General features: G+C 54.5%; 1 protein-coding gene and 1 non-coding gene across 5 annotated transcripts in view; both read left to right on the forward strand.

The window, feature by feature from the left end:
• The window catches only part of KIAA0930, a 46,059-nt gene that overhangs the window by 18,796 nt on the left and 2,312 nt on the right, over positions 1-24,951 (forward strand). For 3 of the 4 annotated variants that reach the window (XM_028827606.2, XM_077949341.1, XM_077949340.1), the window contains 7 exons: positions 10,738-10,889; positions 17,207-17,326; positions 17,411-17,488; positions 17,821-17,922; positions 19,193-19,333; positions 20,000-20,194; positions 23,157-23,319. In XM_028827606.2, the coding sequence (XP_028683439.1) occupies positions 10,738-10,889; positions 17,207-17,326; positions 17,411-17,488; positions 17,821-17,922; positions 19,193-19,333; positions 20,000-20,194; positions 23,157-23,319 (951 nt within the window). Of the gene's footprint in view, positions 1-9,169; positions 10,890-17,206; positions 17,327-17,410; positions 17,489-17,820; positions 17,923-19,192; positions 19,334-19,999; positions 20,195-23,156; positions 23,320-24,951 lie in introns of those variants that run through there. The other variant, XM_077949339.1, reaches the window with a different exon arrangement.
• On the forward strand, positions 22,146-22,257 carry MIR1249 (microRNA mir-1249). Its single transcript, NR_128289.1, has one exon. It is a non-coding gene; the product is annotated as a microRNA mir-1249 (primary transcript).

Raw genomic sequence — 24,951 nt, forward strand, 5'->3', positions numbered from 1 at the left:
GGACCCTGTCTCAAGAGACATTTTAAGTGTTTATGTAGTTTGATCATTCTTTTCCTTAATAGCTTTTATGTTCTCCTTAGAAAGGCTTCTCCCTCTCTGAGGGAATAAAAAATCCTCTCATGGTTTTTCTTTTTTATAGTTTTACTTTTAACATTAAAAGTTTTAATCTTTTTGGAATTTATTTTGGCTCGAGCAGGGACCCAACCTTATTCTTTTTCCTCAGCATACCATTTGTACCAAGACCAACTGTGGAAGAAGAATCTACATCCTATTGATTTGAAGTGCTGTCTTCATAAAAACTCTTGGCCAGGCGCAGTGGCTTATGCCTATAATCCCAGCACTTTGGGAGGCTGAGGTAGGCAGATCACCTGAGGTCAGGAGTTCGAGACCAGTCTGCTCACCATGGTGATACCCCGTCTCTACTAAAATAGAAAAATTAGCTGGGCATGGTTGCACATGCCTGTAATCCCAGCTACTCAGGAGGCTGAGACAGGAGAATCGCTTGAACCTGGGAGGCAAAGATTGTGAGCCAAGATCGTGCCACTGTACCCCAGCCCGGGCAACAAGAGTGAGACTCCATCTCAAAAAACTACAATAACAACAAACCCAAAAACTCAGTTATTGTGTGTTTGAGTTTTGTGTTTTTGCTTTCTTTTCTGTTCCATTGATCTGTCTAATCATGTACTGATACCACCTTGCTTTCATTAATCATTTAATTCATTTATTCAATTAGCAAATATTTATTATGTCCTATATGCCAGAAGCCATTCTGGAAACCGAGTGTATAGCATTGAACAAAATGATCAAAGAGTGAAAAATAATGGTATCTTCGTGGAGCTTAAGTTCTGGTAGGGCATCTGTGTGAAAACATACGTCAGCTTTGGTAGGGCCGGTGTTGGCAAACTATACCCCAAATCCGGACTGTTTCCTGTTTCTGTAAAGAAATTTTTGTTGGAACATAGCCACGTCCGTTTCTTTACGTATTGCCATGGCTGATTTTGTAGTTGAGACAGGACCCTGTGGTCTGCAAAGCTGAAGATATTTTCTCTCTGGACTTTCATGGAATTTGCCGACTTCTTTACTAGGGAAAGACTGAAAGTAAACAGAACAAATAGGCAAAATATATATTCGATATTGACAAGTGCTGTGGAGAAAAATCAAGCTGGAAGTGGGATAGGGCATATTGGGGATGGGATTTGCAACTTTAAATCAGTTGGTTTGGGAAGGCCTCTCTGAGAAGGAGGTGATACTTCAGTGAAGAGCCTGGGGGCAGGTCAGGAAATAAGCTTGGTGGAGGAACTTGAGCCGTGCAGTGATGAGAACTGATTTGTGTTCTAACAGTGGGCAGGGTGGAATGCAGAGACCAGTGAGCAGGCAGTGATGGTGATATGGGCCGGGATGGTGACGCGTAGCACAGGGTGGAAGCAGTGTTTTGTGAGAAGTGGGGGGGCTGGGGGAGCTGGGCACAGTGGTTCACACCTATAATCCCAGCACTTAGGAAGGCCTAGGTGGGAGGATCGCTTGAGCCCAGGAGTTCAAGACCAGCCTGGGCAACATGGTGAAACTCTGCCTCTACAAAGAATACAAAACAGAACTGGGCGTGGTATTGCACGCCTGTAGTCCCAGCTACTTGGGAAAGTAAGGTGGGAGGATCGCTTGAGGCTGGGGGTGGAGGCTGCAGTGTGTCATGATCATAGCACTGTGCTCCAGCCTGGGCGACATAGACCCTGTCCCAAAATAAAATAATAAATATAAATCAGGAATGGGTGTTGAATTTGATTGAATGTTCTTCCAGCATCTATGGAGATAATCCTCTGTTATTTCTCTTTTGAGCTCTAAATATGAATATATTAATAGATTTTCTAATATTGGACTTTTTTTTTTTTTTTGAGACCGAGTCTCACTCTGTCACCCAGACTGGAGTGGCCCGATCTTGATCACTGCAACCTTCGCCTCCTGGGTTCAAGCAATTCTCCTGCCTTAACATCCTGAGTAGCTGGGATTATAGGCACGTGCCACCACACCCGGCTAATTTTTTTGTATTTTTAGTAGAGACAGTTTCACCGTGTTTGCCAGGCTGGTCTCGAACTCCTGACCTCAGGTCATCTGCCCGCCTCGGCATCCCAAAGTGCTGGGATTACAATGTGAGCCACCGAGCTTGGCCTAAACCATTCTTTTTTTTTTTTTTTTTTTTTTTTTTTGAGACGGAGTCTCTGCCGCCCAGGCTGGAGTACAGTGGCCGGATCTCAGCTCACTGCAAGCTCCGCCTCCCGGGTTCACGCCATTCTCCTGCCTCAGCCTCCCAAGTAGTTGGGACTACAGGCGCCCGCCACCTCGCCCGGCTAGTTTTTTGTATTTTTTTTTAGTAGAGACGGGGTTTCACTGTGTTAGCCAGGATGGTCTCGATCTCCTGACCTCGTGATCCGCCTGTCTCGGCCTCCCAAAGTGCTGGGATTACAGGCTTGAGCCACCGCGCCCGGCCTAAACCATTCTTTATTCCCAATTAAATCCTGCTTGGCTAATGGCATATATTTTTAAGAAGTTGCTGGATTCTTTTAAATGCTATATTTAAGATTTTTGTCTTGACATTCGTAAGTGAGATTAGCCTGTAATTTTCTGTGTATGTGGTCTTTGAAATCAATACTGTGCCTCCTTGTAAAAATGAGTTGGCATGTTTCTTAGGCTCTGAAGTTGGGTGAGTAGCCCTGAAGCTAGCTGTCTGTTTCCTGAAGATCTGATAGAATTGCTTTCCCAAAATCACTTCTTGGGCTGGGCGCAGTGGTTCATGCCTGCAATCCCAGCACTTTGGGAGGCCGAGGCAGGCGGATCACTTGAGCTCAGGCGCTAGAGACCAGCCTGGGCAACATGGTGAAACCTGTCTCTACCAAAAATACAAAAAGTAGCTGAGTGTCGTGGTGCATGTCTATGGTTCCAGCTACTTAAGGAGGCTGAAACAGGAGGATGGCTTGAGCCGGGGAAATGGAGGTTGCAGTGAGCCAAGATCACGTGACAGCACTCCAGCCTGGGTAACAGATTCCGTCTCAAAAAAAAAAAAAAACAGAAACCTCTTGGCCTGCTGGGCTAATGTACTTTTTTTGGGAGTAGTTCTTGGACATTTTTCTTTATAAAACAGAACCATCATTTTTAATCGCTGTAAACTATTTTAATTAGGGCTTTACCATAACTTGCTTAACTTGTGTGGTTTAATGGCTTAATCCTTTTCTAAAAAAGGGTTGGGGTGGGTTTCAAGGAGTGCCTCCTAAAGTCGAACTCGTGATTATTCCCAGGGTCTGGTTGGTGGGAAATATTCCAAGTTATCATAGTAACCAGAGTGGCAGTTGTCATTCATCGTTTCTAAGTGCGGGTTGCGCTGCTGAGCACTGTGTAGGATCTCATTTGGTCTCCATGGTAACCGTAGGAGGCAGCTGTTCTAATTTTACTGATGAGGAAACGGAGGGTCGGAGAGGTTGTCACTTACCCACTTGGGCAGTGCATCACGAACGGGAATCAAGTCTGCTCTTGAACTCCAGTCTGACAAATCCTTCCCCCATCCCGTATAGTGATTGGACTCATCTGAAAGGCCGCAAAAGATAAAAGTTTCCCTTCTTTTTCAGTGTGCATCTGAAGAACCATCTCTGTGGAAAATAATTAAATCATGTTACATTGGCACTCGGCTGGGAAGTGGATCCCACAGCCCCCGTGCATGAAGCTCTTGTCCGAAGTTCTTCCAGGCATTCTTAGGCTATCCCAGGAAGACTTGGGGGTGCTTCAGGGCTCAGAGTGGCCCCTGTGAGCCCACTCCGCTGGGGACTTAGAAGTTGGGGGAGGGGGGAGGTTTGAAAGCCCGAGTTGCTTTCCTAGCTGTTCACCAGGTGACCCCTGGGTTCCCTCAGTTTCTGCATTTGCAACACAGCTGGGAGAATCCTCGTGCAGGGCCAGGGTAAGGATAAGGATGTGGGCTTATCCAGGAGAAGGATATGAGCTCTGTTGCAGGGGCTGGGTTCGAGTCTCAGTTCCTGAATATGCCTGATCTAGCCACTGGAGTCTCAAGTTTTGGCTGACAATGAAAACTGAGGTTTGAAACTAAGCTGAGGTTGTCCCCACCTCATAAAGTTGCCCTGAGGATCTGAAAAGACAATGGGTGGAAGGGTTTTATAAACTGTAGGGTGGGCTGAGCGTGGTGGCTCACGCCTGTAATCCCAGCACTTTGGGAGGCTGAGGCAGGTGGATCACCTGAGGTCAGGAGTTTGAGACCAGCCTGGCCAACATGGTGAAACCCTCTCTCTACTAAAAGAAACAAAAAAATAAAATTAAATTAAAATAAAAAAAATTAGCTGGGTGTGATGGCGCATGCCTGTAATCCACCTACTCAGGAGGCGGAGGTGGGAGAATCACCTGAACCTGGGAGGCCGGGGTTGCAGTAAGCCGAGATCGTGCCATTGCACTCCAGCCCGAGCGACAAGAGCGAGACTCCATCTCAAAAATAAATGAATGAATAAATAAGTAAACAAACTGTAGGGTGCAGGGCACATGTGAGCTGTCATCACATTCCTCGCTCCTGAAACTAGCACTGTTGAGCCGTTGGTGCTAGCATGTCACCCGTCTGGTGTCGTGCAGAACTAGGAGGAGAACTAGTGGCAACTCAGAGGTGGCGGACACTGCACTGGGGTGTGGACGGCCCAGGCTTAATGCTCACTTCCCACGCGCCCTCTTCCCTGCTCATCCCTGGAGTCACTCTCCTGGAAAGGGCTCTGCCAGTTCTGGAGTTGGAAGAAAGTGACTGACTTACAGAAGCAGGTCACTCGCTTGAGGCAGGGGAGGCAGCCGGATTGCCAGAACTCCCAGCAAATATCAGTTTTCCCGGTCCAGGCCATTGCCATTATTCACGGATCCACCTACTCACTGAAATGTATTTGTGACCCCAGAATCGGTACTCACGGTACTTTCAGGTTAATGACTGACATTCATGGAGTGCCGAAAAATTCCTTACCTGACGCACGTTTCCAGCTGAGGTCGGACAAGGCGATGCTGCATCTTCGTATGTCGGTCCTCACACTGCAAAGTAGTGTCCTTTTTGCGTCTAATTAGTGCCATGTCTTTTGCATTTTTTGTGCTTTTTGTCAGTGATTTAAAATGGCCCTGGGCTGAGGTGCTGTCTAATCCCAGGCACGAGATGGCTGTGATGTACTCTTTGGAGAAAATACACGTGTTAGAGAAGCTTCGTTCAACATTGATTGTTGCTGGGCGTGAGTTCAATGTTAGTGAATGAACTATATATTAAATATGGTGTCTTTTTTTTTTTTTTTTTAAACGGAGTCTCATTCTATCTCCCGGGCTAGAGTGCAGTGGCGTGATTTTACCTCACTGCAACTTCTGCCTCCCAGGTTCAAGCGATTCTCCTGCCTTAGCCTCCCAAATAGCCGGGATTACGGCGCCCGCCACCACGCCTGACTAATTTTTGTATTTGTAGTAGAGATGGGGTTTTGCGATTTTGGCCAGGCTGGTCTTTAACTCCTGACCTCAAGTAATCTGCCCGCCTTAGCCTTCCAAAGTGCTGGGATTACAGGCATGAGCCACCGCATCTGGCCTCAAATAAGGTGTCTTGAAAGAGAAACATACATAAAGCAAGGTTATGAATTGATCAGTTGCTGAAAATGTGATCAGAGGACCCTAACCTTGTATTTCCCCTAGGAGCCAGTGGGCTGGTATTGACTAATTCAGTGTTCACGGTTGCCTCAGATGAGGAGAATGGACAGTAATCTGGCTCCATAGGACCCAGGGAGGGAAGGCAGGCCCGCGGGCACAGAGCTGTCCGAGGTGCTACCACAGTGAGCCTGGCTCAGCTTTCGGGGGCGACATCTGCTTCCATAAGTCTCCACTGTGCTTGAGGGTGGGGAAGACCTGCAGCCCTGACTGGCAAGACAGCAGGGAGAAGGGACAGACGGAAGTCTGGAGATGAGGAGGCTCTGTGCTGGACTAGAAGCTCCCAGGGCTTGTGACCCAGGGGATTTCTTGCTCGGCAGGCCCTGGGAAAGGGTAAAGGGAGAAGGGGTTTGCTTGTGGGAGAAAGAGTCAGCAGTGACTTCACAGGCCAGCTGTACCTTGTGTGCTTATTCACAGCCAGTTACTGCACCGCGAGGCCAAAGGACACTGGAAGGTTTGGGATCCACTGACGTCATCCAGGCAGGTCACACTGCTGTGCTTGGTGTCAGTGTTTCTGACATGCAGGGCAGCAGAGCAGAGGGTCTCCAGCAGCCCACGTTGCAGCAGCTGGAGCTGAGCAGCCAGCAGAGCGCTTTCACTTCCAGCCAAGTCCTCACCTTGGATTCTGGGCGGGTGGCAGGTCAGAGGCCCATCTGACAGGTGGAGTCACTGAGGGTCAGAGAGGTTGGTTGAATGAACTGGCCACCTGGGTAGGGAGGGGTAGTGTCAGGACCTGAGCTCACGTGTGTTTGACTGCAGCTCCTAACATTGTACTGTGCCTCCGGGAATCAGATATCCCTCCAGTCCCGACCTTTCCTGGCTCTTGGATGTGGAGTGTGTCTGTGTTTGCCTCCCTTCCTCCCTCTGAAGAGAGGGAATCTCTTCTCTCTCCACTCTCCCCGCTCCCTTTCTTAATGAGTCCTATGATATTAAAAGTTGTACATTCATGGGAAAAAGTAATATCTTATGACTGAAAATATTAAGTCAAAACAACAAAAAAAAGGAAAACATCAACTCTGTTCAATTCATCCACTCCTACCGTTCTGGTCTGTTTTCCTCTAGTGTTTCCATGTGATTTATGGAGTTGTCATCAGTGTGTCTGCAACTTGGGGTTCTGCTTTTCCGCTAAACGTCATATTACACATATTCCCGTGCATCTGCATGTCATCTTTATAGCCATCCTTTAAAAAGATGGGTGACGATTTGGGTGAATACATACGGCTTGCTTTACCTCGGGGAAATGCCAGAAACTGCAGGATGTTGTGTCCTTTCCTTTCATCGTCTTCATCGTGGTTACTGCTGTTATTTTCTCTCATGAGTAACACATGAAATGTTTTTGTGCAAAAGGCCTTTAATTGTGCACTCCGCCATAAGGTAGATGCATAGGAATGAGAAAGTGCTCATTAGCTTCTCACGTTTTATTCTCTAGCATATCGGAGAGTTCCAGTTCAGTGCACCCTTGCCAGCATCAGCTACGACTTAACAATTTTATTGGCATATAATTTATGTAAAATAAACTGCATATATGTAGACTGAACAGTTTGATAAGTTTTTATGTTTTGTAAATTAATTAATTTTTTGAGACAGGGTCTCGCTCTGTCACCCAGGCTGGAGTGCAGTGGTGCCATCTCGACTCACTGCAGCCTCCGCCTCCCGGGTTCAAGTGACTCTTGTGCCTCAGCCTCCTGAGTATCTGGGATTACAGGTGAGCACTACCACACCCGCCTAAGTTTTGTATATATATATATATATTTTTTTTTTGAGACGGAGTCTCGCTCTGTCGCCCAGGCTGGAGTGCAGTGGCGCGATCTCGGCTCACTGCAAGCTCCGCCTCCCGGGTTCCCACCATTCTCCTGCCTCAGCCTCCCGAGTAGCTGGGACTACAGGCGCCCACCACCTCGCCTGGCTAGTTTTTTCTATTTTTTAGTAGAGACGGGGTTTCACCGTGTTAGCCAGGATGGTCTCGATCTCCTGACCTTGTGATCCGCCCGTCTCGGCCTCCCAAAGTGCTGGGATTATAGGCTTGAGCCACCGCGCCCAGCCAAGTTTTGTATTTTTAGTAGAGATTGGGGTTCACCATGTTGCTCAGGCTGGTCTTGAACTCCTGACCTCAAGTGATCCACCTGCCACGGCCTCCCAAAGTGCTGGGATTACAGGTGTGAGCCACCGCGCCTGGCCTAAATTTTATTTTTTAATACGCTTTTAGAGACAGAGTCTCATTCTGTCCCCCAGGTAGAAGTGCAGTGGTTCAATCATAGCTCACTGCAGCCTTGAACTCCTGGGCTCAAGGGATTCTCCCACCTCAGCCTCTGTAGTGGCTGGGACCACAGCCACGTGCCATCATGCCCAGCTAATTTTTATTTTTTTGTAGAGACAGGGTCTCACTACGTTGCCCAGGCTGACCTTGAACTCCTAGCCTAAAGCAATCCTTCCGCCTTGGCCTGTCAAAGTGCTGGAATTACAGGTGTGAGCTACCTCACCCGGCCAAGTGTGATGAGTGCTGATGGCCATACACACCTGTGAAACCAACGCCGCAATCAAGACGCAGAACCTTTGAGGGCGGCCACCCATCTGCTTTAAGTCACTCCAGTTCTGCCTTCTCCGAAACATCACGTGGATGGGATCATACAGTAAATAGCTTTTTGCGCCTGCTTTCTTTTGCTCTGCGGGACAAGTTTGAGGTTTATCCGCGGTGTGGTGTGGATCACTAGTTTGTTTTTATCGTGACACGTGTGCATTCTCCTGGTCTCCAGTTTGGGGCCGTTATGAACAAAGATGCTGTGAACATTTGTGTGCCAGTCTCGGTGGACATGTGTTTCATTTCTCTTGGGCAGGTCCTAGGAGTGGCTAGTGGCTGGTTTTGTAAGTATATGTTTAACTCTGTGAGAATCTGGCAGTTTTCCTAAGGGCTATTTTTTTGGGGTTTGATTTTGGTTTTTTGTTGTTGTTGTTGTTGTTGTTTATTTGTTTGTTTTTTGAGACAGTCTTGCTTTGTTGCCTAGGCTGCAGTGCAGTGGTGCAAACTCGGTTCACTGCAACCTCTGCCTCCTGGGTTCAAGCAATTCTCCTGCCTCAGCCTCTAGAGTAGCTGGGACTACAGGCATCCATCACCATACTTGGCTTATTTATTGGTTTGTTTGTTTGTTTATTTTTTCTGAGATGGAGTCTCGCTCTGTTGCCGAAGCTGGAGTGCAATGGCGTGATCTTGGTTCACTGCAACCTCTTGCCTCCCAGGTTCAAGTGATCCTCCCGCCTCAGCATGTTGAGAAGCTGGGATTACAGGCACCCACCACCATGCCCGGCTGATTATTGTATTTTTAGCAAAGACGGGGTTTCACCATGTTGGCCAGGCTGGCCTTGAACTCCTGACCTCAGGTGATCCGCGCCCCCGTGCCCCAGCCTCCCAAAGTACTGGGATGATAGGCATGAGCCTTAAAGACCAAATTTATTCTCTTATTCTGTTGGGCTCTAAGAGGGAACCAAAAGTGAAACAATGTTAAGAGGAGGTAACAAAGAATTGAATTTTATCCAGGAATAATCATAGCCCTTTGCTTAATTTTGCAAGGGTCTGTAGTAGGGTGAGTTGGGCATTGCCTATTGCAAAAACGCGGCAGGAATTTCAAAGCGACTCTGCAGACAGCATGCATGTGTGGTTCCCCAGGTCCTGTGAGCCTGGGAGGTCTTGCCAGTCCTGTGGGCTCTCCTGACCCTCACCCCTGGAGGCTGACAAGGCTTGCTGACCCCGACCCTCACCAGTGAAGCCTCCTTCTCTTTTCCTCCTCCTCACTGCCCTAGAGCCCAAGAGCCAGGCAGGGCATGGGCGTGGGTGGGTAACACACTTGGGCTGAGGGCCGGGGGCGGGGGCTGGCTTCGAGTCCTGGTTCTTTGGTTCTTTGGTTCGTGGTGTGGCTGACATCAGCCAAGGCTGGGGTGTTCTACGTTTGACTTGGCTGATGGCCGAGTCCTGGTCGGCCCACTGGTCTGTCTGTGAGGGCGAGAGAGGGTCCCAGCACCACTGGCCCTCAGGTTCCCCATCTCCAAGTGTCAGGATTAGTTCCTTCCAGCTGGACTAGTGCGGTCTAGTACCAGCACTAGATCGCACCGGTCAGTGAGGAAGACACACAACAAAAGCAGTCCTGGTTTAATCTACTGAGTTGATAAGAGGGAGCTTGGCAGCATATTTCGAAGTGTTGAATCCATCTAGAGAGGGGACAGACCCACCTATGTTGATCCTACTGTGTGCCCGTGGTCTCGGTTTGTCTGCAGGTGCCCCAAAGAACCTGTGGCTCAGAGCCCCCGCCCATTGTCCCGTCACCAGCAGCCGCGCTGGAACGGAAACCCAGGTCTTCCCTACCAAAGCCGGTGGGCTTTTTCTCTTTTGCAAGAAAATATTGCAAATATTTATCATAAAGAAATACCATCTGTAATACAAGGAGACGTCCCCGTGAGGATCAGATGAGCACGAAGCTGGCGAGCATTCAGGGCCAGCAATGCAGACGCAGGGCAGGGGTGGGGCAGGTGCTGTCTCCCCGCGGTTCCGCCTGCAGCCTCGGAGGGCGGCTGTCCCTTTAAGTCGGGTTCCCGTTGGGATTGCCGCAGCCATCGGGGAGTGGGTGGGGGTGAGAGATGTTGGTGAGAGCCCTGCCTCTCCAAAGGCCCCCCCCAGCCAAGCCTTCCCGGCTTCCAGCCCAGACAGCCGCCAGCCAGTGGCGTTTCTGGCTCCTTGGGATTTTCCTTTTCCACTGAAGCTGCTGATTCATCCCCAGGCTGGAGTCGGGCTCAACTGTGGGGCTGGGAGCACGGGCTCTCAGGCTGCTGCTGGGCGGAGGAACTGGGCCTCCGGGGGGTGTCCTCCAGCCTCTCTGGATGCCCCATGGGTGGGGGTCGGGAGTGGTGAGGGAGGGGCAGCGCATCTCAGAGCCCTGGCAAATTTCTGGCCAGAAATGTGGGGGTATGGGCACAGCTTGGCCAAGGCCATGCTGCAAGGGCCAGGGTGGCCGTCCTTCCTCACTCCTGTCTGGCCTCCCTCTGCAGGGTGCTTCAAGGATGACCGCATTGTCTTCTGGACTTGGATGTTCTCCACCTACTTCATGGAGAAATGGGCTCCCCGGCAGGACGACATGCTTTTCTATGTGCGCCGGAAGCTGGCGTACTCTGGCAGCGAAAGCGGTGCAGACGGGAGGAAGGTGAGTGGCCCCTGCCCCTGCGTCCGTGCCCCAAGCATCCCTGTGGTGTCTGCTCTCGGCGTGCATGTGGGCTTTCCTCAGTGCTCATGCATAGCAAAGAGGGTGAGTGATATTTATTGAGCACCTACTGTATTCCAGGAACTGTGTAGACAGTCTCATGTGCAAATCTGGATGTGCTGAGTGTCTGTGCACATTGTCATTCATCTTCACTGTGACCCTGAAGGGCAGTGATTGCTGTCACCATCGTAGCTTTCAGGAAACAGGTTCAGAGACAGCTGATCGGCTGGCCTCTTATAATTAGTCAGTAGATGGTAGAGCAAAGGTCGGGCTCCAGAGCCCAGAGCCCTCCCTCAGCCATGGCAGGGTGACGTGGCTCAGTGGTGGTGATGATGACGGTGCCTTCTACTTATTGAGCCCTCGCCATCATCTGGACACAGTGCTGAGCTCTCTTCTTCTCAGCCTCATTGTGAAGTCCCAACAGCTCGACAAGGTGGGTGTTCTTATCCTTGTCACAGATGAGGAAACGGAGGGCTCGGAGACGAAGTGATTCACCTAACATATTTCATCCACTAAATCTAAGTGTGGGAGGAGCTAATAAAATACATTTTGCATGCTTCCTTCTCTGTTTTTCACAGGCTTTTGCAGTTTGTAAAATGTTTAAGCAACCCCATATGCCAGACATGGACATGCTTTTGTTTTCCTTTAAAAACAAGAAATGAGAGGGCCGTGGAGCCAGGTCTGGAACTTGCAGCCTGCCCGGCTCTGTGACTCTGGGGCCATGTTTGTGGTCAGAGGCTAATGTAGGGATTACCTGGAGCCTGGCCTTGCCTTGGGCCCATTTTCTGAGCCTGAACACATGCGGGATGGATTTTCTGCAAGTGGGCAGGCCTGGGTGCCTTCATGCTGGCCCTGAGCCCTGAGCTAGCCCCACTTTGGAGGGACCAGCAAGAGACCATGAGCAACTGGCCAGAGAGGTGGGGGAAGAGCCAGGAGAGGGGAGGGCAGCCCAGGATGGGAGGGCAGCCCAGGAGGGGAGGGCAGCCCAGGAGGGGAGGGCAGCCCAGGAGGGGAAGTCTGGAGAAGTGGGGGCAGCCAGTGGGGTGCAGTGTCTGAAGGGCCCATTGGATTTGGTACCAGGGAGGGGTGGCGGCCTTAGCACAGCAGTTTCAGTGGCAGGTGGGCAGGGACTGGAGCCACTCAGGCAGGCAGGGGATGCTTTCTGGGAGGGATGAAGAGGAGGACGGACTGACTGGTGATGGGATCCCTGAGTAAGAACCTTCTGGAGCTGGCTCACGGCCCCTCAGAACCTGCTGCCACGCCCGCCCTGTCTGGGTGTGCAGTCGAGAGACCAGCTTTCATGGCCAGTCTTGCTTCCCCCTGGTTTACCATATGACATTGCCAGGTCATCTCCTCTCTGGGGTAAAGGGGAATCAGGGCAGGTGCCCTGAAAGGTGAGGGCCCTCCCATTGTGGACACCTGGGAGGCTGGGATGTTTGGGGTTGGCATGACCACATGAGTGCCCTTGGCAGGGAGATGGCTGGTGCCTCGGGATCCTCACTGCCTGTGACCCTCATGGCGGGCACAGGCTCCTCTAACCTCAGCACAGCTCTGGGGGGAGGCACTGCTCTCACCCATGGGAGCTGGAACTCAGAGGCTCAGGCCCTCTGTCGTCCCAGGGCTGTGGACCCTGCCCCTGTCTCCGTCCACTCCGGCCTCTCAGCTTCTGCTGGAGTTCAGGTTGCAGAGAACCTTTCCCCCACCCCCAAATGTTGGTCTTTTCCCCAAGGCAGAGTCTGCTGCAAGCAGGGGCTCTAACGAGGACTTGGCGCATTTGAGATACTGTCAGCTGTACTTTGAATTTTGATTCCAGAGAGGTCACGACTCTGGTCAAGAGGGCAGACAGGGAGGTGGGAGGATGGGTTGTGTGCACCCCAGATAGGCTGGGGTAGGGGGAGGAGAAAGGAACATCAGATGAGGGGTCCGTCTTGGGTGGAGGAGAAGTTAAAGGTGAGAGCCCTCCACTGAGAAAGCACAGCCCTAGATCCAGGCCTGAGGAATTTGGAGCAGTGGGGATGGGGCCACATCCAAGCTCTGCTGAAAATTTGGGGGTGTCAAGGTCAGGGAAGCCTGAGTCCCACGGGAGCAGGTGGCAGTCCAGCTATTCACATGCTAGCATATTCCGTTGTGACACCCACTGTGAACCATGTGCAGATGCCCCCCCACACTCAGTGCTGGGAGCACAGAAATGACTCATATCTGGCCTCAGTCTGTTGGGACAGACAGACAGTGTAGCCAGTGGTACGGAGCCATCAGTGCTGTGATGGTGGGAAGAGGAGCGGGGCGGTGGGGAGAGTGCAGAAGGTGACATCTGGTGGGCAGATTGTAGGACAGAGAGAGCGGGCAGCAGTGGGCTGACACGCCCCGTGGAGGGACCAGCGAGTGCAGAGCGGGAGGGTGTGTGATGGGTGCCACATGGGACCTGCCAGACTTGGCCGATGGAGATTGCGGGGCCTGGTGGGGGGTGGAGTCCTGGGGCTGCCCCAACTTGGCATTTTTCCCAGCTTGCCGGGCTGCAGTGCTGAGGGTGGCCTGCAGGGGGCGGGCTGGAGGCGCTGATGGGGAGATGGGGAGACCCTCCTGGCAAAAGCCCTGAGCCCTGGATGGAGGTGGGGGCCCTGCAGAGGCGCCTGCGCACTGCAAGTCCTCTGCGGCAGCCTGGCTGCTTCCCGCCCCCTCCCCATGCCCATCCCGCTGGTACCCGGTCGCCATAGCAACCGGCCGGGCCTCCTGCACCTAGCAGGGGAGGGTGGATTGGCAGGAGCTGCAGTATCAGGGGGACAGAATGCCGGGAACCCCGCAGTGCTCCAGGGCACGAGGGACATCCCCAGTCCAGCCTTTCCTAGGGAGGGATGTCCTGGATTTCCTGCCCTCTGTTTGCTCCAGCCCTGAACAAAACGCTCCATGTTCCTGGGCAGCCCATTGTGCCTTTGGCAGGAGGGGGACCTAACTGTGTGCTGCTGGCTCTGCGCTGGTGGCCCGAGCCCTGTGTCATGGTCCCGGGACACCTCAGGACCCTAAGGTGCAGATCATCTTCACACCCACTCAGAAAACCAAAGCTCAGAGACAGGGAGGAAGCTCCCCCGGGTCACACAGCTTGCCAGCAGCGAAGCCCTGACCCCAGTGTCACCTTTTCCTTTTTGGTAGATTGTTTTCAATATAACATCTATACGGAAAAACAAAGGTGTACACAGCTTGATTTTTTAGACTGAACACCTGGTTTCACCAGCCCCGAGATACAGAGTGACCAGAACACTGAGGCCCCTTCACCCCACCCCAGGGCTCACCCTCCTGTGCAGTCAGTGGGTTCTGTGTCCTCACAGCCCGTGTGTGTGGAGTCAGTGGGTTCTGTGTCCTCACAGCCCGTGTGTGTGGAGTCAGTGGGTTCTGTGTCCTCACAGCCCGTGTGTGTGGAGTCAGTGGGTTCTGTGTCCTCACAGCCCGTGTGTGTGGAGTCAGTGGGTTCTGTGTCCTCACAGCCCGTGTGTGTGGAGTCAGGCGGGTTCTGTGTCCTCACAGCCCGTGTGTGTGGAGTCAGGCGGGTTCTGTGTCCTCACAGCCCGTGTGTGTGGAGTCAGTGGGTTTTGTCTGTCCTCACAGTTCATGTGTGTGGAGTTGGCGGGTTCTGCCTGTTCTCACAGCTCATGTGTGTGGAGTCGGGCAGGTTCTGTCCTCACAGCTCGTGTGTGTGGAGTCAGTGGGTTTTGTCTGTTCTCATAGCTCATGTGTGTGGAGTCAGTGGGTTCTGTGTCCTCACAGCCCCTGTGTGTGGAGTCGGGCGGGTTCTGTCTTCTCATAGCTCATGTGTGTGGAGTTGATGGGTTCTGTCTGTTCTCACAGCTCATGTGTGTGGCCTCGGTGGGTTCTGCCTGTTCTCACAGCTCGTACATTGGAACCGGGCAGTATAGTAGTATATTTTGTTTCAGGCTTCTTTCTTTCTGTGTCATGTTTGTGAGGCATGCCTGTTGACACAGGTGGTTGCACTCTGTCTGGTCTCACTGCAGTGTAATGCCTGTGGAGTGTACCGTGGTGGCCTGGCCACCCTCCTGTCAGTGGGTACCAGGCAGCTCCCAGTGTTCTCTCGGGCCTGGCTTTGGTGCACACACGGGCACCTTTCTGATGGGGAACCTGCTCTTTTGCCTGCCTGTGCGGTGGGCTGCCCTGAACAGCTGTGCCCACAGTCGTGCCCACGAGCCTTTCATTCACTGAGTCCATAATGCTTTGCTGAGCAAAATCAAATGAACGGATCAATGAAGCGAGACCAGGAGGAGCAGCAGAGTCTTGTGAGCCCTAGGACCCTCAGCTCAGGGGCTCGGGGTGACTGCAGAGCCGCACAGGCGGTGGAAGTGGGAGGCCCCCCACCCGGAGACGTCTGTTTCTCGCTCCTAGGCAAGGCTGGCCTCCTGCATCTCTTTCCATAGATCCCAGCTCTGCCCCGGGGGGCGCAGGCCTGTGCACCCGCAAGGGAGCCCAGCAATGCCCAGCCCCTCGGAGCCCGAGTCTGTGAGAGCGACCAGGACCAGAGGCCCCCAGTCAGCACAGCTGCATCAAAATTGAAAGCCAGGCCGGGCATGGTGGCTCACGCCTGTAATCCCTGCGCTTTGGGAGGCTGAGGCGGGTAGATCACTTGAGGTCAGGAGTTCGAGATCAGCCTGGCCACCATGGTGAAACCCTGTCTCTACTAAAAATACAAGAAAAAAAAAATCAGCCAGGTGTGGTGGCAGATGCCTGTAATCTCAGCTACTTGTTAGGCTGAGGCAGGAGAATCACGCAAACCCAGAAGGTGGAGGTTGCAGTGAGTTGAGACCGTTCCACTGTACTCCAGCCTGGGTGACAGAGCGAGACTCCATCTCAAAAACTAAAAGAGGCCGGGTGTGGTGGCTCACACCTGTAATCCCAGCTCTTTGGGAGGCCGAGGCGGGCAGATCACAAGGTCAGGAGATCGAGACCATCCTGGTTAACATGGTGAAACCCCATCTCCACTAAAAATACAAAAAAAAAAATTTAGCCGGGCGAGGTGGCGGGCGCCTGTAGCCCCAGCTACTCGGGAGGCTGAGGCAGGAGAATGGCATGAAACCTGGAGGTGGAGCTTGCAGTGAGCTGAGATTGTACCACTGCACTCCAGCACTCCAGCCTGGACCACAGAGCAAGACTCCGTCTCAAAAAAAAAAAAAAAAAGTAATTGAGGCCGGGCGCAGTGGCTCATGCTTGTAATCCCAGCACTTTGGGAGGCCAAGGCAGGCGGATCACCTGAGGTCAGGAGTTCGAGACCAGCCTGACCAACATGGCGAAACCCCATCTCTACTAAAAATACAAAAATTAGACAGGTGTGGTGGCGCGTGCCTGTAGTCTCAGCTACTCAGGAGGCTGAGGCAGGAGAATCACTTGAATCCAGGAGGCGGTGAGCCGAGATCGTGCTGCACTCTAGCCTGGGTGACAGAGCGAGATTCTGTCTCAAAAAAAAAAAGAAATTGAAAGCCAGTCTCCTAGGAGAGGTATAGACATGCTTGCTTTCTCTCTGATTTGTGTTTATTATTTGATCTTCAGTAAACTTGACTCTGATCTGTTAACACTGGGCTAATACCTGCCTTGCAGGGTTGCTGTGAAAGGATTAATAATTTGTGAAATGTGTAGCCCAGATCCCGCCATCCACTAAGAGCTCAATAGGGATCACTATTATCATTGGTGCCACTTAGCAAATATTAGCTCTTCAAATCATTGTGACAACTTTGAGGGGAAGATGCCCTTAGTCCATTGTACAGATGAAGAAACTGAGGCTCAGCGAGGAGAATGGATGGCCCCCGTGTCCCATCTCCCATCACTAGAGAACTGGGGAACAAGAATTGGAGTTCTGGCCGGGCATAGTGGCTCACACCTGTAATCCCTGCACTTTGGGAGGTCGAGGCAGGAGGCTCACCTGAGCCCCGGGGTTCGAGACCAGCCTGGACAACATGGCGAAACCCCATGTCTACAAAAAATCTTAAAAATTAGCCGGGTGTGGTAGCATGTGCCTGTGGTCCCCGATGCTTGGGAGGCTGAGGTGAGAGGATTATTTGAGCCCAAGAGGTTGAGGCTACAGTGATCTGTGATTGCACCTCCAGCCTGGGCAACAGTGTGAGACCCTGTCACAAAAAATAATGACAAAAAAGAAGTGGAGTCCTTGTCCATCGTAATACCTGCCCAGCATAGTAGTCAGGGCGAAGAAGAGCGCCTGGACCACAGTGGGCCCTGGACACTCACTTCTGCTGTGGGCCTCGCAGGCTACTGAGCCCGAGGTGGAGGTGGAGGTGTACCGGCGGGACTCCAAGAAGCTACCAGGCCTGGGAGACCCTGACATCGACTGGGAGGAGAGCGTCTGCCTGAATCTCATCCTGCAGAAGGTATGGGGTGGATGGCTGGGGCTGCGGATTGGCCCCGAGGGGTGGCTGACCCCTCCCTGCGTGCTGAACCATGCTCTCTTCTAGCTGGACTACATGGTGACCTGTGCGGTGTGCACACGTGCCGATGGCGGGGACATTCACATCCATAAGAAGAAATCTCAGGTGAGCCCTGGCGCGGGAGCCCCCGCCTCCCAACTGCCAGTTCAGCCCCCGCGTGGTAGACCTCTGGCTGCCCAGCATTTGAGAGAGACAAGTCCTCCCGCTTACTTCTCTGCCCCTGAGGTGAGGGGTCTGACTCCAGAAATCCGCTGAGCTCCTGGGATCCTGTATCCCATTCGAGGAGCACAGAATCAGCTTATCCCTCACATCTCCGGGGAGGTCTGTGGCTTTGGACCGGCTCTGGGCCAGGTGGCCTCTCTCTACTGGCTTGGACTGACTCGGGGCCTGTGTGCGGGGCAGGGCCTCACTTGTCCTCCACATCTGCTTTCTTCCAGCAAGTGTTCGCGTCCCCGAGTAAACACCCCATGGACAGCAAAGGGGAAGAGTCCAAGATCAGCTACCCCAACATCTTCTTCATGATTGACAGCTTCGAGGAGGTGAGCTCCACGCAGGGCCCCTCTCCTTAGCTTCCCCTCCTCGGGATATGGGTGTCAGGCGCTTCTCCCCCCCGCCTTAGCCTTGCAGAAAGGCGTGGGTGGCTTGGAGCCGGGAAGAGTCCAGCTGAGGCAGACGTGGCTCGCTCTCTTCCTGGTGTTTGCTTGTGGGCAGGTGAATTCCCCTGGCGCAGCCTCCGCTTCCTCCTCTGTAAAAGCAGTGTCATGATCATCTGTCCTACTTACTGTCACCTGTCCTACTTACTGTCACCTGTCCTACTTACTGTCAGGGCTGAAGACCAAAAGGCTCCTGAGTGGGAGGAGGCCTCATAAACTCTCGCAAGCAGCGCTGCCCGGGCAGGAGGAGCCATTATTAGTGCCAGTAAACTATAAAGAAGCACCTCCACGCCTGCACTGACTTGGAATCCTAGGATGTCAAAGAGGGATGGGGTTTCCGGAGTTATCTGGGCCAAGCCTTTGTTTTAAGGTTTGGGAAACAGGCCTGGGCAGAATGAGACTCACTGAGAAACACAGGGCGCTGGGAGGGTGGGGAGGGAGCCGGTCGCGCCTCACTCCCTGCTCTGCCCACCCGTGTCTCTCCTCTGTTGAGGCCCTGGTCGGGGTCCTTGTGCGCATCCGAGGCCCTTAGGGTCCTGAAGACTGAGAAGGAAGGCATGCGCGTCCGCAGGAAGATCCCAGGCTCGGGGAGGTCGTGTCCCCTCCCCAGGCACACGCAGCTCCTGCGTGGCAGAGCTGAGATTTGCATCTAAGTCTTTGTGTCCTCGGAGCTCAGTCTGTGCGCCAGACCCTGGGAGCAACGACTCGTTAAGGCGGCAGGATAGGGCCTGTGGCACCTTAGTCTGATATTGTCACCCCAGGTGGGCAGTCACCCTGCCACCACCACTGAGCCTTTGGCTACACAGGAGCCTCAAAGATGTGGCGGGCAGGGCTGGGCACCCCAGGCGGTGTGGAGGGGCCCAGACAGTGGCCGACGGTCCTGGTGAACCGTCATGAGGGCGTGCGTCTTCCGCCAGTCCCAGCGTCTCCGTAAGGGTCCCTGTCCTCCTCTGCTGCTCAGCCCCTGCCCCAATGTGAGGCTGTTCCTGTCCCATGGGCCTTGGAGGGCATGGGGCCACAGGAGTGTGTGACAGAGAGCCAGCTGTCCCCTGTACAATGGGTTTTCCGAGCAGCCCTCCCTGCCGGTTGGGCCAGGCTGTGGTGTGGGCGGTGGGAGCCGATGGTCATGTCCTTGTCTCTTTGTGCCCTGCCCCAGGTGTTCAGCGACATGACTGTGGGAGAAGGAGAGATGGTCTGTGTGGAGCTGGTGGCCAGTGACAAAACCAACACGTTCCAGGGGGTCATCTTTCAGGGCTCCATCCGCTATGAGGCGCTCAAGAAGGTGTATGACAACCGGGTGAGTGCGGGGCAGCCTCACAGGCGCTCCCGGGCCCGGGGTCGGCGGCTCTACAGCCCACCTTGGTCCACACCACGAGGCCTCCCAGCCTGCTTCTGCGTGGTAGTGGCCACCAGGGGCACCCGCAGCCCCCGGGCTCCTTCTAGGCGCTCCCTGGCCCTCTTCACATCATTCTTCATGGTCGGCCTCAGCCCACGCGGGCCGCTTGCCTTCATCTGAAATGAGCGGGACTTCCTCAGTCTCTAGTTCCCTGGGAAGTGATGGCTGATAGTGTCACTCGCTTCCTGCGACTGGCCCTGGAAGCGCTCCGAGTCGCCCCCAACTAAGCAAGCAGATGTGGGCAGGCTGCTGTCCCCCAGCAGGCACCATCTACAGCCAGCCTTGCTGCCAGCCTGGCGCCCTGTCCTCAGCCTGGCGCCCTGTCCTCAGCCTGGCGCCCTGTCCTCAGCTTGGCGTGTGGTTCATGGGGCGGTGGGAGGGGCGCCAGGAGGGGCACCAGGCAGGGATGTGGTTCCATTCCAGCTGCCCCGCCTGCTGGCTCAGACCCTCCCTCCTGGGCAGCCCCCGCTCCTTGAGGGATGGTCACCCTGGCTGTTCATGTCCCGGGGAGGGGCCCCATGGAGCCATCGCCACCTCCCTGACTCAGGCTGCCCCGCCGGCCCCCAGGTGAGCGTGGCCGCCCGCATGGCACAGAAGATGTCGTTTGGCTTCTACAAGTACAACAACATGGAGTTTGTGCGCATGAAGGGCCCCCAGGGCAAGGGCCACGCCGAGATGGCGGTCAGCCGAGTGTCCACAGGTGACACGTCCCCCTGTGGGACTGAAGAGGACTCCAGCCCAGCTTCGCCCATGCACGAGCGGGTAAGGGCTGCATGGCTGGGGGCTGGGGCTCTCGTCCCTCGGGTTCACTTTCCACTGTCTTCCCCCGTGCTCACGGCCCCCCGGGGACAAAGGTGTCATCATCCCCACCCACCAGTGTGCAGGCCGAGGTGCCGAGCGTGCGGAGGCTGGACCCCCAGCCCTTCTCTTTGCTCAGTGGTTTGTAGGAGGCGCTGCTGCGGGGGAGGTGTTCCTGCCTTGCAGACCTGGAGGGCTGCGGCCAAGGTCACACCGCAGGCTGGTGCTGGGCCAGGCCTCTTTCTGCCTCCCTGAGATGCCGCAAAGCCAGGCTGAGTCCACAGGGCCAGTGGGCAGAAAAGACTGGCTGGGGACCCAGGCCCGGCCCTGGCACCTGCCTGGGTGAACCTGCTGGGTGGACCTGCTGGGTGAGCGTGGGTACATGGCCAGCCTTCCCCGGTGAGTCAGATGGGAATGATGGTGGCTGAGGGCCAGCCAGAGCATGCAGAGGCCTAGACCACCCAGCTCTGCCCCGCGGTTTGTACGAAGCACTGCTGCAGGAGAGGCGTTCCTGCCTCGCACACCTGGAAACCAGACTTGCCAGCTTGCCCCAGGTCACACGCTGTCTTGGGATAGCACTGGGCTTGGGCCCCTGCTCTGTCTCGAGGCCACCCTCCTTCCCCAGGGCGGGAGGCTGAGGTCAGCAGCGGCTTTGCTCCCAGCAGCCTGTAATGGGGCACAGACAGGAGAAGGCCTCCAGCCCACTGGCTGCTTTGCTCTGCCTGGTTCTTGCAGAGGGGCTGCCCAGAGCCGTAGGTCTTGGAAGAGGACAGGTGTGCTGGGCGGGGGGTGCCCGTGGCACAGGTCCGGGGCAGTCCTGCCCAGCCGTTGTCCAGGAGAGATGCCGCCCACAGCCAGAATCCTGCTCTGCTGCTCTCACAACCTTGGGTGTGTCTCTTCCTCTCCAAGCCTCAGTTTTCTCATCTAGAAACAGGGCACGAGGATACCTGCCCCTTCAGTATTTGGGAGGCTCTGAGGAGTCTGGGGCTTGGCCCTCAGGAGGATTCCCAGGTGGCAGCCGCTGTAGTTGCTGTTGACCTACTTGGAAAGCAGACGCATGGGAATGTAATCAATGCTTTACTGCAGACATGCCTGCGATGAGGGAGTGTGTGTTTGTTATACTTTTAATTCGAGAAAGATCTTAACCATACTTATCTCCAGGCGGTCAGATGTTGGTTTTCTTTCTCTTCTGTATACCTTTTTTTTGTTGGGGTGGGGGGAGTATCTTCTGTAATGAATGTGTTTTACAATCCAAAGACAGCAAGTGCTATGTTTTGCAAAGATGGGTGAGAACGGCAGGCAGCGGCCTCTCTCATCTTTGGAATGAGGTGGTTTATATTTCTGAGTTCCTTTCTGAGATAAAGGGCCTGATTCTTCTTCCTGGTCCTTAATTATCCCCTGGGACTCTGACAAAATGTGTGTGTGAAAGTCCTTATGAAGATGTGGCCCGAGCTCTGGGCTGGACAAATGTGGGTGCCGTCTCCAGCCACAGCGTGAGGGCTGAGTGACCATAGCTCACTAGACCTGCCTGAGCCTTGGTTTTCCCATCTGTCCAGTGGGAGTGGTTGTGAGGGGTGTGAAAGTCCCTGGTGCCTTAGCAACTGGGCAGCCGTGGGATTCAGGGGGAGGGACGTGCTAGGGTCACACAGGGTCAGCAGCGGGGCTGGCCCCTGGGGACTGCCACCTGTGCGCCTGCTATTACCTGTCTCCTTCTCCTGCGGGGTCGTCTGGAGCCAGTGCGTGACACATGCTGACTCTGTGTATTGTGGTTGGTGCTGTTTGTTTCTTTTATCTTTTGAAAACCTTCCCCGGCTTGTGGGAACACCGTCTGGAGCCCAGCAGCTGCCAGGACTTTGGTGGATGTCGGAGCCTTGACGAGGAGGCTGACGGGGCTCCCGAAGTCTCGGTCCCAGCTCATCCTGCTCCTCAGATTCTTGTTGGCATGGGGAGGAGGGAGGAGATGGGCCAAGTTCCCTCTGGCTGGAACGCCCTTCCCCCCCTTCTTCACCTGGCGAACTCCTACTCGTCCTTCAAGACCCAGCTCCAGCGGCGTCTCCTCCAGGAAGCCTTCCCTGATTTCCCAGGCTGTGGATCCTTTTTGCCTCTGTGCTTCATGTATCCTGTGCTTCTCTTTCTCTGTCTCCACAGCCAGCATGCTGTCTATGGTTGTCACTCTCTGAGTCTGTCACCCCAGCAGACTGTGAGCTCCTTGAGGGCAGGGACCTGCGATGTGCCTATCTGTCCTTAGTGCTATGGCTGCCTGGCCCTGAGTGGGTGTGAATGTTTGGTGACCAGAACCAAACGTGATTAGAAGTGGGGAGGAGACAGAGGCCTAGAGACACTTAGCACAGCATCTCCTGTGAGGGGTGCTGGGAACAAGAGGGATGGGGCCACTTCAGCCCTGAGAAGTAGGATAAGGAGCGTGTCCCCTGGAGGACAGAAGACAGGGCTGCTGCCATCCTGCTTGGTGACCACAGGCAAGCCAAGGTCTCAGTCCCTGCTTTAGTTTCCCCATCCGTCAGATGGGCTGACGCTAGCCCCTGTCTCATGGAGCTGGGAGGCTCGGTGGGTCTCTGTGGGGCCAGTGCTCACTCAGCGTCAGCAGCTGTTGTTCATTTGTGCTTGAACATCCCCCTAACCAGTGTCTGAGGCCCAGAGGACGGGGTCTTTCTGCCATTTGCGGCAGCAGCCTGGTCGCTCCTCGGGCAGCACTGGTGGCCAGGTGGCCTGCTGGCCCCTGGGCTGGAACGCATCTTCCAGTCTCTAGGCCCCACCTAGCACGGGCCAGTTGGGGCTGGATCCTCTTGGCTGAGCGGCCTCTTCCCTGGGAGCTGTGTCAGGTTGTTTGAGGACGGGAGAGGAGGGGCGTTGGGACCCCCGGGTATGGGGCTATTCTGCTCTGGTGACTTTGGATCCTTGTTCCCAGGTGACCTCCTTCAGCACGCCCCCCACCCCAGAGCGGAACAACCGGCCCGCCTTCTTCTCCCCATCCCTCAAGAGGAAGGTGCCCCGGAACCGGATCGCCGAGATGAAGAAGTCTCACTCGGCCAACGACAGCGAGGAGTTCTTCCGGGAGGACGACGGCGGAGGTGACCCCCTACTCCGTGCCCTAGGGCCCCTGCACCCTTCAGTCTCCTCTTGATCCAGACCATTTATTTATTCATTCATTTGTTCATTCAGCAACACTTAGAGAGTGGGTGCCATGTGCCAGCCACGCCTCCAGGAGCTGAGGGTAGAGCCGGGGACGGACAGAAATGGCTGCCTCCGGGGGTCCCGTCCTGGTGGGCCCAGGCATCTCCTTGGCAGAGTGCTTGGAGCCCAGATGTGCAGCAGTATGTCAGTTTCAGGGGATTCCCCACCTTTCTAAGACCTTTCAGCCTGCTTAAGAAGGCCGATGGGTGATCTGATGGCTCCACACACACCGGCTGTGGAGGGAGAGAGGAGGGCTCCCCTCCCTTGGGTCAGCTCACCCTCAGGGGGAGGCCCGGCCTTGCTAGCTCTGTGCAGCCTCCCAGGACCGTGTGCTCTTTGGTGACAGAGTCGCCACCTCGTGCAGCCTCCCCCCAGCCTCCTGTGCCCCTGTCCCCCAGACTCTGGGTGTCTGTATCTGGGTGTTCCTGTGCCCCGCAGTCCTGCCCAGGCAGTCTGCACTCTCTCCTGAGCGCCTGCACCTGCTCCCTGTCCGCGCTCAGTGACTGTCCAGAATACAGGAGTCGTTCCCAGAGCCCCCAGGGAGGCCATGGGGGGGTTTTAAGCAAGGGAGTGACACAATCAGATTAGCATATTTAAAATGCCACTCAGCAGACCCTGTGGGAAATGGCTCCTGAGGACAGGGGTGGCCATCACAGACAGGTTGGGAGGTTCTGCCACGCTCTGCTGGCGTGGACCACGTGCCTTCCTCACCGTCATCCTCAGGACCCAGTGGGCGCCTGGCTCTGCACTGTGTGCCTGTCTGTTGAGTGTATGGAAGTGAAGGATTGGCCAGGCGCAGTGGCTCACACCTGTAATCCCAGCATTTAGCAAGGCCGAGGTGGGTGGATCACCTAAGGTCAGGAGTTCGAGACCAGCCTGGCCAGCATGGTGAAACCCCGTCTCTACTAAAAACACAAAAAATTAGCCCCGCGTGGTGGCAGGAGCCTGTAATCCCAGCTACTCTGGAGGCTGAGGCAGGAGAATTGCTTGAACCCGGGAGGCAGAGGTTGCAGTGAGCCAAGATTGCACCATTGCACTCCAGGCTGGGCAACAAGAGTGAGACTATCTCCAAAAAAAAAAAAAAAATAAGGAAGTGAAGGATTCGCTGATAACTCCCACTGAGCACCTCCCCCAGCGGGGAGCTGGGGCTGCAGCATTGGTCAGAAGAGGTGGCAGCCTTTGTCCTGACTGCTGGAACCAAGAGGCAGGGGCCCCGCCTATGCAAGGCCCGGGTCAGGGACTCCAGCACTGGCCTCGACCTGCTCTTGTGTGAACTTGGGCCAGCCCCTTCCCCACCTGGGCCCGTTCCCGAGTCAGTGAGAAGTATTGATCACTGCCCTAGTCTACCTCTCTGGGGCAAGTTCCCCCAGCCGGGACCGCAGGACTGGGTAACGGTGCAGGTCGGCCCAGGCTTGCCCCTCCCATGCTCTGCAGGTGGCAGTGCCTAGTTCCAGGGACAGGGCCCGCGGAAGCAGAGAATTACACGCTCTGTGTACCAGCCCCCCTGGAGGAGACTGAGCTCGAGACAG

This window comes from Macaca mulatta, chromosome 10, assembly GCF_049350105.2.
Source record: "Macaca mulatta isolate MMU2019108-1 chromosome 10, T2T-MMU8v2.0, whole genome shotgun sequence".
In the NCBI taxonomy this organism is placed as follows: Eukaryota; Metazoa; Chordata; class Mammalia; order Primates; family Cercopithecidae; genus Macaca; species Macaca mulatta.